The sequence below is a fragment of the Seriola lalandi genome, unplaced genomic scaffold, assembly GCF_002814215.2.
Source record: "Seriola lalandi dorsalis isolate HSWRI2012SDOR001 ecotype SW California unplaced genomic scaffold, Sedor1 jcf7180002054331, whole genome shotgun sequence".
Taxonomy (NCBI): Eukaryota; Metazoa; Chordata; class Actinopteri; order Carangiformes; family Carangidae; genus Seriola; species Seriola lalandi.
Window position 1 is genome coordinate 131,399 of NW_019524884.1, and position 14,042 is coordinate 145,440.

The 14,042-nt window shown below is 40.7% G+C and overlaps 1 protein-coding gene across 1 annotated transcript; it reads right to left on the reverse strand.

The window, feature by feature from the left end:
- Positions 1–3,032: 3,032 nt before the first annotated feature.
- On the reverse strand, positions 3,033–13,958 carry pnp6 (purine nucleoside phosphorylase 6). The gene is made up of 6 exons (XM_023407211.2): positions 13,785–13,958; positions 10,789–10,952; positions 10,595–10,698; positions 7,318–7,493; positions 7,052–7,242; positions 3,033–6,004 (listed from the first exon to the last, which is right to left on the reverse strand). The coding sequence occupies exons 1-6, from the start codon at positions 13,931–13,933 to the stop codon at positions 5,808–5,810; spliced, it is 981 nt and encodes a 326-aa protein (XP_023262979.2). The 5' UTR covers positions 13,934–13,958; the 3' UTR covers positions 3,033–5,807.
- Between the last annotated feature and the right edge of the window lie 84 nt (positions 13,959–14,042).

Sequence of the window (14,042 nt, forward strand, 5' to 3'; positions counted from 1 at the left end):
TACTTGCCTCCCCCAGAGCCTCGCTCCCGCCCTGCCTCTGCCTCATCCATATTCATCCTGCGTCTCTCTCTCTCTTTCTCTCTCTCTCTGTTTCTGTGTGTGTGTGTTTGTGTGTGTGTGTGTGTGTGTCAGTGCTTCCAAGCTGGATGTATAGTTGTGTGATGTGACTTCTTGGGCACTGCAGTGAACAGACAGGTGTGTGTGTGTGTGTGTGTGTGTGTGTGTGTGTGTGTGTGTGTGTGCGCGCTCACGCTAAAGATGGAGATGCAGATTGTTTTGTGCGGTTGATCCAGTGCACGCGCATGCATGTGAATCCCCATATTTCAGTCTGCACGTGAACTGCATGCCCCTGTGTGTGTGTGAGCTGTGTGTTCCTTCCTCCCACATCTGTGTGTAGCAATCTAAGCGTGCAGCTCCTCGAGCCTGTCTACCAGTGTGTGAGGCTTCTCAGACTTAATTAGAACTCACACACTAATCACATTCCCCACTGCCGCTAGCCAGCTGTGATTAGCCCACATAATAAATGTAAATTCTGAGAAAAAAAAAAAAAGGAGGGGGGCCGTTTTCATTAATGGTCAGTCTACTGTGCAGATGGGAGGCAAAGCCACAGATCCCATTAGGAGAATGAGAATGTGCTCATATGTATTTCTTCTACTCGTTTACTGCAAGAGGTGATAATATTCAGGATGAAGTAACAGGACCGTAATGAGCAGGAGTGCAAGTATCCCTGGAAGCATTTTCCTTCTGTTGCAGCTTTTCACATGGGATGAATGTTAAAAATATGTTTCTATTCACCCGTGCTGTGTTTCTGAAATCCTGTGAAGGGCACTGGGTGTGTTTTAGGAGCTCCATAGGTTGATTTAATGCCAGCCTTTAACGGACGTTTTGATTTGTGATAGCATGACATGAATCACTAAATGGTCATTAATTAATCTTATAAATGACTCCTTTGCCTTTCCTGCTATGAGTCTGAATGTTTGCTGTGAAGAAACAAGAGAAAGAAATAAATCAAGGATGCTCCATTCAGTCATCTGTGACTGTATAGCAGTGAAATCTTAAACCATCTTAAACCTGCATTAAATTTTTTGGCCCCTTGTGGGCAGTGCAATATTGACATGTTGTCAAATCATAAAGTTTGTATGCGTTACCAGTTCCCTGTGTTCTCATCCAGCAGACAGAGCAACATTAGTGTTTATTTAAAGTCAAGGTGAATGTAAGTCCAGGAGTCTCTACCGACTCCTGATGGAAATATCTGACTCTTTAGCCTAATTTAGCATTTAGCTCTCTCCAAAATTCAAAAAGATATACACATATACATGCATCAACAGCTCTCAAGCTCACTAATTAACACGTTGAATCTTGTTTCTTTAATCCAAACTCAAACAGAGATATAAAATTGTGCACCTCTGGTTTGAGAGGTGTTAGTTGGTGTTTCCATTTCTTCCTTTTATCCAGTGCTTTAGTGCAGCGTCTTCAGCTGCAGGCCAGGTTGCCATATGGTCAATTAGACCTGGTTTTGGTATTTGTCTTTGTATGAGAAGCCAGACTAGGTTGTTTCTGCAGCTTCCAGTCTTTATGCTAGAACCCAGGCTCATTACTCCCGAGCTCTGGGTGTTGTCCTCTAGAGGATGTGCTGACTAAACTTCTAAAGGAGTGAGCTCATTGAGTTAAAAGTTAACAAAACCAGATGTTCTTAAGTGACTTTTAGTGACTGTTTCAGTAATAGGATTGCTCATTTATGTTTTGTAATCATATCAAAAGTGACTGCGACTGCATCTTAACATTTTGTACGTTCTGTGCTATAACTCAAGTTTACAGCAGTTGAAGCTGTGGCGAATAATTAAGACGATCCAGATGAAACAAGTTGGCACCATCATTCCTATAGCTGAACTTGAACCTGTCACGTCTCCTCAGAGGTGGAGCAGTAATTTTCCAGATCCACCTTGCTGCATACTAGTACAGTGCTGACACACTGCTGGCAGCCGGCTCCTATTGGAGGCAGCGTGTGAAAGTCAGCAGAGACGTTGCCTCACCAACGCTTTTCCTTACGCTTGTAAAAGTCACATTCACTAACAAGAGCACTGCTGTCTCATAGACAGTGTGAACTCAGGTACATGACAGTGCATAAGAACAGCTTGTGTGTGTGTGAGACAGAGAGAAAGACTGAGTGTGTGACAGAATTTGACAGTGTTTAAGAGTGTAAACTCAGCAGAGCTGTCCCGCTCTATTTCCTCAGCTTCTCTTTTCACCCTATAATAATCAATAGCGGGCCCTGGGCTCACTTGGCACGGCGACAATAGATAGATCAACATTACATTACAGATGAGGCCTGTCGCCAGCCTGCGGGCACTGCCGAGTCAAACACACTTCGTCGTCCTCTCTTGTTCCCTTCAGTCACTCCTAGCGTCTGTCTTCATCTGTGCGTCCTGTCTTCCATTTCCCTCCATTCAAAGCAGAGAGCCTGCCATTTGCATCCTACATGCACATCTTTGTAGGTGTCTCACTTTTTGCTGTGAAGCTGTGGCATGAGAGGCGTTTGTGGGAATGTGTGTAAATACAATCCAGCCCAGTATAGGTGTTGTGTTTGTGTTGTCAGGCTGCCTGGTTCATTTGTATTAATATTTCAGTTCCACAGTGGGCTGCACCTCTTCATGCTGTATGCAGATCAATTATGTAACAGAAAGGAGCAGGGCACAGAACAGCCATTTCCATTTCATCTCAATCTCACAGCGTCTTCATCTGTTTGAGGTGTGTCGAAAGTGAAGGATTGTGAGATCGAAGCTGAATAGAGAGAGAGTGAGTGAGGGGTGTGTCTTTAGAGGTGGTGGTGGGGATCTCTCCTTTATATCCCTCAATGGCACTGAAAATTGTATTTTTCTCCTTGAACACAAACTTTTACATTCTTATTGATTGATTCTAGGCTATAGCCCTTTCATTACACACACACACAAATGTGTGCACTCATCCGTGACAGAAAATAACAGCATCTAGATGTCATGTGCAAGTTTTTTTTTTATGTGGCAGCAGAAACATTTTGCATGAAAATGAATTGCTTTAATTCAACAGAGACATAGTCGATTTATGTTGCAGGTAAATTACTGTATATTCAAACGCGAGACCCGGAAACAGTAAATATGATATGAACAGAGCACACAATAAAGGTTATTCAGTTTAACAGATACAGACATGAGGAAGACAACAGAAGACTAACAAGTAAAACAAAATGCTAAACTTGCTGTTATGGCCATACAGGGAAAAAAAGGAAGCATGGTAGTAAAAATTAATTCAGGCTTTTTTGGAGAGTAGTGCTTCAGAACTAAAATAAAGAAATCATGAATCTTAGAATTAATTCACTGTGTATAAATAACAAGTTTGTTTATTGTGTATGGAGCAGCTCCAGATTTTACATTTCGATGATGGAAGGCTTTGTTCAGAGTGGAATTCCCCTTCAAGACTTGCATTAGCATCTTGATGTTTAGCCTGATACAAATGGTCTAAGAGGTGGACTGCTGATCTAGGACTTTTCTGGCCATTCGAGCTCTAATGAATGAGACGGTCAAGGGAACCTGGCAGGAGGTCCCAGATCAGCGCAAAGAAAATTGAAAACTGCAGGCCCGGGTATTATAACCCTCCCTGATATTACAGTGTTACGGTCTCTAGTTGTGCAAATAAAATGGATACAAATGCAATCTGCCACAGAAAAACCTTTCAGATTATATTATATTTTCATCAGGATTCATTAGGTTTCTATATACAAATCAACTGATCTATGAGATCACTAAAGTTATGATCTCTCCACTATTGGACAGGCTTCTCAGACACTGATTCAGCTGAAACTTGATTTCTTTCTTCAGAGATCCTTCTTTTTGTCGGAGAACCGACGAGGATTTAGATTGACATGCCACTGGCATTTTCTCACATTTTTTTCCATCGATAAATACATTAAATAGTTAAAATAAGCAATTTGTCTGCTTCAAAAATAAACAGCTCTGATTTGTTCATAGAAGAATGTAAATAAACCTACTTTGATTTGTAGCTAAAATAAGTATTTGTGCATCAGTAATAACAAGCAATCACAAAATAAAGGACAGTAGATGCACGTTGGTCCCAGTGATCCTGTTTGATCACAAGCATTATTCTATACTCTCTCATTAGCAGCTATTATTATGTGGATTCACTTCTAAGAAATGAATAACCCCTGTTTGGTTAATGGGCTGTTTTCTTTAGCCCTGCACTAACACGGAGACCAGTCCATAAGTGCACAGCGCCCCGAATACATCAAGCGGATAGATGGTAGTTGCTATATATTGCTCTTGCTAAAGGCATATAAGACATATAGCATGTGTACATGTAACAAATATAAGTATATAAGTAATGGAAAGTTAATACATTTTCAGTAACAACGTATAAACCTTTATAACAGACAATCAATAAAAGAAGAGGTGTGAAAAACAAATCATTTTGCTGAGTCTCCATTAACGACAACAGGATGCTACCGAGTGATCGTAAAGATTACGACACAATCGTCTCAGTATATCTAGAGGATGCATGTGTCCAGTAGTAGCCATTAACAGTCAGTTGCATAAACTGACCATAAAGTTTTCTCGTATTCATCGCACAGTTTAGATGCACTCAGATATCTTTTTGTACGCTGCCACCCGAACTGCAGTACAGGGCAAAGCTCAACAACCCTACAGCTCTGATGCAGCATAGAGACAGTAGCCACCACAGTATTCCTAGTACAATAAGTGATCCATGATCTGGGATATATGAGATCATGGTCATTTTAAATAACAGACTGGTATACTTTAATTATTAGACATATTCTCAGCCACTGCAATAGTCAATTTAGATTCAAACAAACACAACAAAAGTCAATATGTCACTCGAGGAGTTCAGAGACACCCATTATAATTGTCATTCTGAAACAAAGTCTCACCGCATTTCCTTACCCTGCTTTCCACATCTAATGATTCATGTGTGCCATTTATTATTAAAGAGCAAATAGCAGCTCCTGAAAATCTTGTTGTTTTTTTTTCTGGCCTGCATTGGCTTAATTTCTCACCTTGCTGCAGTCATGCTGACGAGGGTGTGTCAGTGCGTCAGTCATTGTTGGGTGTGGCAACAGGTGCAACAGGCCTGTGAAAGCTTTTCAGCCTGATGTTAAGTTACTCTTGAGGTGTTAACAATGGCGTACCTTCGAATCACTAATCATTAGCCCACTACTTGCACACTACCTGGACAGTGCTAAATCAAGGAATGTCAAAATCCAAATAAAAAAAGCAATCCTTACTGTATTTTAAAACTTTGAACTCAATGGCTAACTGGTTCCTTGTTGCTTTCACTTTATAAATACCACAACACCATCATTTTGTTGTTGGCTAGTCCAGCAGCTCCGACTGTAAGGTCTCCATGTATCTGACTCATGGGGATTAGATCCAGTCTAACATTTCCTCGTCTTGATATGATAACAATCAATAGCAAACCAGCCTTTTCAACATCGATCAAATGCTTGGGATGTGTCCAACTATTATGCATGTCTCTACAGTAAGTGACATATTGACAATCATTTTTAAAAAAGAGTCTGCTCTCAACTTCGGAAACATCTCCCTCCCTCCCCTGTTTAACCACATTAACCAGTATTGACTAAGAACCTATCCACCCAACTTGTACGACCCACCACCACCATCTGCACATACATGTTACCTTTTGTTCAAAGCTATGATTATCACGTCACCAATTACTTTGGAGGTTGGAAATCTTTTTTTTTCTTTTTTTTTTGTGCCGACAGATTTCAGTTGAAAGTACTAGATCTTGGTGATGAGGTGGCTGACGAGCCTCTGGAGGTCCTCGGTTCGGCGCTGGGTGGTCTTCAGCACCTCTTCGTGGTTTGCTTTCTCATTGCTGTCGTAATCTGTCACAACCTTGTTGGTGATGAGGGACAGACCCAAGACACGCAAGCCACAGTGACGAGCCACCACCACCTCTGGGACTGTGCTCATGCCTAGACAAGAGGAAGAAGAATTACACAGATATAAAACTCCTTTATTATTGCAGATTCATTCAACAGTGAACTGTGTAAAAACTGTGAAATGCCCCCTTCATATTTTGAACTTATGAACTGATTATCATTTGGCTGTTCTATAATGATTATTCTTTGAAAAACAGCATATTTCTATACACTGACCACAGCATTATTGCTATCACACACACAATACTAAGACTAGAAGCTGACAGCTGCATCATTTCATATTTCTCTGCAGGGTTCTAGAGAAAGAGAAACGAAAACCTAAATTGAGTCTAAATAGAAGCTGTGTAACAAGACTGGCCTTACATAAAAAACAACCCCACAGGTCGTTAGTGCAAGCAGCTTATTGCGACCAATTTTATTGTTAAGTGACATCTAGCGATCACGTGAGATGCCATCAGTCAACACTGGACTTTAACATGGGAGACATCTTGTTTCTGTTTGACCATGAATGTTCTATAACCTTAACCACGTATTTATTATTGTAACCATGACAACAAAGGTCTTTTAACTTTAACAAAGTACTTATTTTAACCTAAAGTCGTGATCTTTCTTTAGACCTCACCTTGTTTTTTTGTGCCTAACCAAACTTTTACTACAGCACTGTCGCAACATATGCTGGTTAGTTATTTAATTTTCAGTAGTGATGTTTAACAGTTTGTCTGCACATCTAGTGTAGTAGTTTAGGAGTAGGATGTTTTTAACAGTCTATGCATGCAATGGGAGGAAGTCGAGTTGGTTTGGAATTGAAATGAGAAAGCTATTGCTAAAGATCTACAGCTCTGTGTTTTTAGGATATAGCCTATTCTATTTTCGGCAAATCCACATCATGGAAAGTCATGCTTTGGCTTTAGCGGTTCCTATTCAGGGGATGGATACCACTGCAAAATCCACATGCTGTCTGTATTTGTTCAGGGCACATCAATTTTGAACAGTTTATCTTCTATTGTAGATGTACTGTTAAGAGGCTTTCCCACACCACATCAATATTTCTTTATGTGAGCACAAGGGAGCTGCACTAACCCACAGCATCAGCCCCCAGTATCTGCAGGACTCTGCACTCTGCAATGGTCTCATATGTCGGTCCAGCCAGCATACAATAAACCCCCTCCTGCAGGAAGCCGTCGCAGTCCTGCTCCTCTGCGGTCTGCTTGGCGAGGGCCATCAACTGATGGTCATACGCATCTGACATGCAAGGGAAGCGCACTCCAAACCTGCAGGCATATTAAATGAATGAATTGGATATAGCAATAGCAATGTCCATGTTTCACATGGTGTTTGTGTTGTACCTTTCATCATTGTGCCCACAAAGTGGGTTCTGCCCTGCAAAGCCTGGCATGTTGATGTGATCCTTAATGAGCATGATGTCTCCCACACTGTAGCTGCCATTGAGTCCCCCCGCTGCGTTTGTAACCAATAGAGTTTCCACACCCAGCAGGAAGAAGACTCGCACTGGGTACGTCACCTGGAGAGACAAACATACTATACTGCTGAGGCAGACACTGGTGTTCCTTTTGTCGTCTTGATGTATGTTAGATTACTACAAACAGAAATTACAAGATGGGGGCAGATAGGAACCATAGAGGAGGAAACACATCACATGAGAGGGCAATATTTTAAAAGGGACAGCTTCTGCATGCGCTGATGTCAATAGACACTAGGATTTTTATTACTGTAGGTTCTGGCGTGTCTGAAACAGTTGTGGTTCTGTACCAACCTTTATAGTGCAGCTGATGGCCTGTAAATAACTGTTGCCACTGTTCACTGCGGTCACATTTGGAAATTGCTTTTTCTATTTCACATTTCTTTGCAGCTTGAATTGAAAGTGCTCGGCTTGTTAGTGCAGAAAATGTTTTCAAAGCACCCTGGTTTCTTGATAAGGTCATTTTGGAACATGAGGTTGTTTGATATAAGCGTGGATATGATTTTGTTGGACCTGGACTTGTGGCTGTGTTGCATATGTAACAGAGGAACTGTCAGTGGTTAAATTGTAGTAGGTGGTGGGTTGACTTTATTACATTATTTGCCAAAAGGCAAATAATATAATACGTTTTCAGTCATAAAATATTATTTAGACTGCTCTCCTCAGTGTAAGATTTTATTCTGTTTGTTAATATAGGCTTAAGGACCATAACGCAGAACAAAGTCTACTTCAACTTCCTTGCTTAGAATAATAGGGTATCTGCCCTTCTGTTACTCTACGTATGAAACTGGATTTTATGATTCTGTAAAGTCATTTGGATCATTTTATGTGGAAATGACTCATCTCTGCTGATGATAAAATAAAACCAGAATGCAGTATCTCCATGGGCCAAAGGCCAGTCCCGCATTGACACACTGTGGTTTTCTTACTTTCATTATAACCCTGCAGCTGATCATTCAACACACATAGTAAATTGTTAGCCAAAGTTGTGCATGGTCTGCCAAGCTCTGGCCAAAAGGCAACGGAGGGACACCATGTTCACACAACTGGAGATGATAAAATTACAAAATCGTGACAGGATGAGATACAATTCTCTGAAAGGGTTTGTCAAACCATATGAACAGAAGGCAAGTTCAAGCTGTTGGAATTTAAACAACAATTATCTATTTTACCGATAAAAGTACTAGTCCCCAAAACCGAACCAACAGTTATCACTACAGCCAGCGTTAGATTGGAACATAAAAGAAAGAGATTTGGCACAAAATCAATCATGTGTCTTGCCCTTGTGACAAGAATAACAAGGTAAGTTTTTATTCACGTCCATGGTTTAAAGATTACCAAGAGAAACAGTGAAGATTTTTCTCAAAGTGATTGACAAAGTCAGAGTTCAAACTGTCAGCTGTAGCTCAGTTATCCTGTATAGAATGTCATTTGCATCAGCAAAGTTTCGAAATGCAGAAGCAAGTTGGCTTGTGACAGAAACTGAGACAGGTGACATGGTGACCCCTCAAACTTCATTTGATCAAATGTATTTCCAGCATAACTGATAGTAAAGTAGATGAGACCAATAGACTGAGTAATGCTGAAATCGAACACATTTACAATCAATCCAACACGTTTTTTTAGCAACATTACTACAACGACTAATGTATGGATTGCCATGAAATGTTAAATGTTCAAATGATCTAATATCTCACCATAAATCAAAGTTTAGAGAAAAAGCCCAAAAACCAAAAACAGACTTTGTTTCTTCTTCTTTCCGCTCCCATTAATCATCTCACATCCATCTTAAACTGTATATGAAGTAGTTCAAACTAGCTCCAGCTACAGCTACAACATGCTGCTCACACACTGATGCTTCAGTATTTATCATCTAATGATGCCATATATAATAATATATAAGTCAGAGGGACCAAACCAGTGCTTTTAATTTAATACTAAATTTTGCTGCTAATATTTATGTACTTTTCACATATGTAGGATTTTTCATGCAGGACTTTTACTTGTAATGGAATATCTTTACATTGTTGTATTCATACTTTTTACTTAAGTAAAGGATCTGAATACTTCTTCCACCACTGGCATTTTCATTGTGAGCATGTTAACATGCTGATGTCAGCATTTAGTTCAAAGCACCATTGTGCCTAAGTACAGCCCCACACAGCCAGTTGCATGGCTGTAGACTCTTGTTTTTATCTTTTAATACATCACAAAAAAACAGTTAATTCTTAAGTTGTTTACCACTCACCTTTAGCAATTACACTCTGCAGCCCCGACAAATTAAAAATGTCACTAGCGAGTACACCCCTGGTCAATATGGCTAAGATGTGAAGTAATTTAACAAATCCTGTCCATTTAACACAATTTACTTGTTTTTAGCCAAAGTTCAAGAAGAATGAAGCCAATTAATTTGAAATGTTTGACTAACTAACTACAACAAAACTCAGTGTACCCTTCATTAGCATTAGAGAGATTCCATTCTTTTATTTTTCTACAGATTCTATCCTGCTGTGTATGTATGATAATCTGTGCCAAGTTGTTTGATTGGATTCAACTCAGTGGACACACTTGGTCAGGACACAGTTTTCACTTTTGTATTCTTTAAAAACCTTTGTGTGATTTTTGGAGTGATGGGGGGGGGGGTGCGGTCATCTTTTCATTCAGTATTTGGTTATAGAAACTTACATTGATATTGCCATCTATAAATGTCATCTCCTCTACTCCTACTCCTTCCTCAGTCACTGAAACTTCCCACAGATAATCTTTGTGCCAAGTCAGACGCAGTTACCCATCTGTCTTTCAATGTAAGGTTGCTTAAATGTTCAGCAGCTTATGTTCAGAAGCCTACTAATGATTATTAAGTCTCACAATCTGGTTTCTTACTTGTTCAGGCAATTCCTCAGCATGTGGAGCTGTGTTGCATTCGACACAACCCAGGTCAAAACCAAGGAAGCTTTGGTGTTCACGGGTTATTTTATGACCTTGTTCATGCAATTAGCCTCAATTGGAAATCACAGGTGTACTCACTTTTGTTGCATTGTCTTGAAAATAATGCAATCATACATTTGTAACATTTTGATGATATCGCAGAGAGGTGTGCTCACTTTTGTTGTACACTGTAAACTTTACATACTGTTGCTTACCATGTGTATGTTGTAGCCCTCGTAGAAGTGAAATCTCCCCTGCATACAGACACACTCGCGACCCCGCAGCTTCCCAAACACCAGCTGACCGGCATGACCTGGCACTGTACAGCACACATACAGTATGACCCCATGTGTGTGTGTCCAAACCACGTATCATTTGTTTTTGATGCAGTGCAGTGCAGATAACTTACCGGTGCTGGTGGGGAAACGTGGGATGCCCTTATAGGGAAAGACATTCTTGTCGTCCAGCAGATCAGCCAGACCGCCCAGGCCTGAACCACAGATGATGGCCACTTTAGGACGCTGCTTTGTGTTTTCCAGCAGCCAGTCTGCTGTCTCCTTGTAGTCATCATAACTGTATATGAAAATATACATATTACTTAACTTTATCTCTGATAAATAAGTTGCACATCTCACGATAATTACAATCATAACCATCATCATTATCACCAAGGAATAAACACCAAAAATACTAATCAACATCTGTCTCATGTTTAGAATTGAAGTCTCACTGTCTGAGGAGGGAATTCTGGAATATGAACAAAATGACAGCTAATGTGAACGAAACATATGTGACTGTCTCTTTTAGCATTAATATATTTAAGGTAGATGGTGTGACTGAAATGTGTGTGGGATTACATAATTAATATATTTGTTGATCAGCAGAGGAAAGTATTGAATACAGCACATGTGCAAAAATAACTGCAATAAAAAAAACACAATATACACAACAATATAAACAATATTTCAATTACATTGAGAAAAGTAGGGAGTGACTTTGCTGAACAGAACATGAAACAGTGTTCATGTTCATGAACAGCAAACATACAGTTGTCTACATGTGTATGGACACTAATTCTGCAGGAGAACAGGTTCAACTGGCATCCTTTTTGGGCTTTTTTTATGCCTTTAATGGACAGGACAGTGGAGAGTGACAGGAAACGGGGAGGCAGAGAGAGGGGGAATGACATGCAGCGAAAGGCCGTCCGATGCGGGATTCGAACCGGGGCCCACTGCAACGAGGACTGTAGCCTCTACACATGGGGCGCCTGCTTAAACCACTACGCTACACGACGCCCCACTGGCATCCTTTTTAACCACTAAGCACTAAGTAAGACAATGCAGGCAAGTAAAGTCAGTTCGGTTCAGCTAAGGCTTTTTGCTTTGTTCTAAAGCAAAGATAAAGAGATGAGTCGGCAAGAGGTTTATTAACATAACCGGTTTCCATTGAATGTTCACACGTCATGAACACGTTCTGATGATGAATCCAGTTACAGAAACTAACACCAAGATTCTGCTCATTGGAATATTATCCCTTATTCTGCAACAACCCTGCTAAATAGCAAAAGATCAGCTGCAGGGGGAAAAACTCCTGGAAAGGAACAAAATATAAATAATACATTGTGCAACACACTCATGGGGTTTTACTTCGCCATTTTAAGTGTACCAGCCAAATTATTTTTCAGGAATGTTGATTTGATTGGGAATGCCTCGAGGTGTGACATTATACAAAGTCTGATACTGGGTTTTAATTCTGGTTATAAATCTGGCTATAACCTTGCTAATGTTTCCTCTATGCCCTTAATCTTTGTTATTAAAACACAATGATACTTCAGGCTCCAGCCTTCACCAGACCAATCTGCAGCAGGAGAGAGCCTGATGATTTGGGGCTCATTTTAGAGCTACCATCTAAAATGATGGCTACATCAGACTGGCCTGGGGTGCTCAATCTTCCCACCTTTCCCCTTTATTTCCTTATTCAATTCAAGTTAAAAAGAAGCTAGGAAATCTTTTATTACACTTTGTATCTGGGGCAGACTGTATGTGTGCATGGTGCTCCACCCATCCATCTGAGTGGTTTCCAATTACTGTGTGATCATAATACAAAAACAAAGCAGAAGAGTATTTCTGTTTTCTCTAAACTCTGTGGAAGAATTATACTAATATCCTAGAAGTAATTCTTTCAGTCTACAGCACAGACAGTTGTGACACATGGGTTGTATGCCAGTCGTTATCAGTCTGTCAGTTGCAGAAGTTGCCCCTTCACATAATTCTTCAGGTGGTAATGGCAGCGTTACACTCAAACACACAGCCACACCCACACACAGTTAGGCAGATAGGTGACTGCTATATTTGTGTTTGTGTGTGGGACATAAACAGGTTCTTTGGATCGGTGTCAGCAGAAAATGGGGAATGTGTGACAGCAATTCAGGTCACTGAACCTGATAAATGAACAACATCTTTTTTTGTAATCAGTGATTCATAAACCCCAGAAACTTTGAGACATCAGCAGTGATATGCCACATGTAGCCTCCCCATAAAAGAACATGATGTCTTACCAGACTTACTGGTACTTACATTTCTCCTGATGTTTAAAGCAACACAAAACGAATACCTATCATATTCATTTGTTTGTTTTTAGTATGGATCAAATGTGTTTTATTTGTTCTTTTAATTAAAAACAAATACAAACCCTGTATCAAATCATATGTAGTGTCTGTGCATGTGTCACATGCCTTTGACAACGCAGTAGCTATGTATTATGTAAGAGCAAAGTAATAGATTTTACCCAGAGCAGGAAGAGAGCTCGTGGGCTCTCTCCACTCTCGCGGAGCTGTCCGCGGTGCTGCCGGAACTTTGTATTTATATTCAGGCGCCAGAGCAGGGAGCGGAGCGGGACCCCCCCACCCCCGGCTGCCTGACACAAAATACTTGGCAGACACATTACAGCCAGAAAAAAAAAAAGCGTGTCTGACGAGTCTGGACTGTTTCTAGGTTTCGGTGCTCTGAGTGGAGCAGAAACAAGAAGAGGAGGAAGCCAATGTAAAGGAAAGGAATTTGACTTGCATATGTAAGGAATAAGCAGAACTTTATAGACAGATACAATATAAGTGTATAACACCTGTAACGTACACGATTACGTCAGAGTGAGAGGTGTCATCCTAGGAGGAAAACCCCCACAGGCTGCTGTAATCCTCAGAATAATACGTTCATGTTACTGTTGCCTTTTTTCTTTGAACGATTCTCACACAGCGCAAGGTGCTTTTGAGAATTTAACTAATTACAGAGGCGTTATTATTTGAACACCACTGTATCCCCCATAATGTAATTAGGCTACATGGTAGCCTTGACGACCATGAGGCTCATTTCACACCGTTTCACCATCATCCAGCCTTATCGGTCTTACCTGCACTGACTGGGGGAGGAGGACGCCGCTTCCATATCTGTTGATGAATGTGAACAGTCTACCGATAAGATGCTATTTGTGTCGTTTCTGACAGGCGCTTTCCTTGCTGATGGAGGTTCTGCTGCTGCGGACGGAGTGGCGGAGGTCATGGTGCGCGCTGACGTCACGGCGTATATGACAATGGGGCGGGGCCTCAGCAGATTGCCGGTCCCTTTGAAGAAGACTAAATCCAATTTTCTACCAGGCTGGGCAGCTCAC

Excerpts from the sequence above, each read along its gene's own strand:
- pnp6 (XM_023407211.2), bottom strand. The coding sequence starts at position 13,933 with ATGACCTCCGCCACTCCGTCCGCAGCAGCAGAACCTCCATCAGCAAGG. Across the intron at positions 10,953-13,784 it reads TCCTCCCCCAGTCAGTGCAG|TTATGATGACTACAAGGAGA; the intron begins GTAAGACCGATA and ends TTTCATATACAG. Across the intron at positions 10,699-10,788 it reads ACGTTTCCCCACCAGCACCG|TGCCAGGTCATGCCGGTCAG; the intron begins GTAAGTTATCTG and ends TGTGCTGTACAG.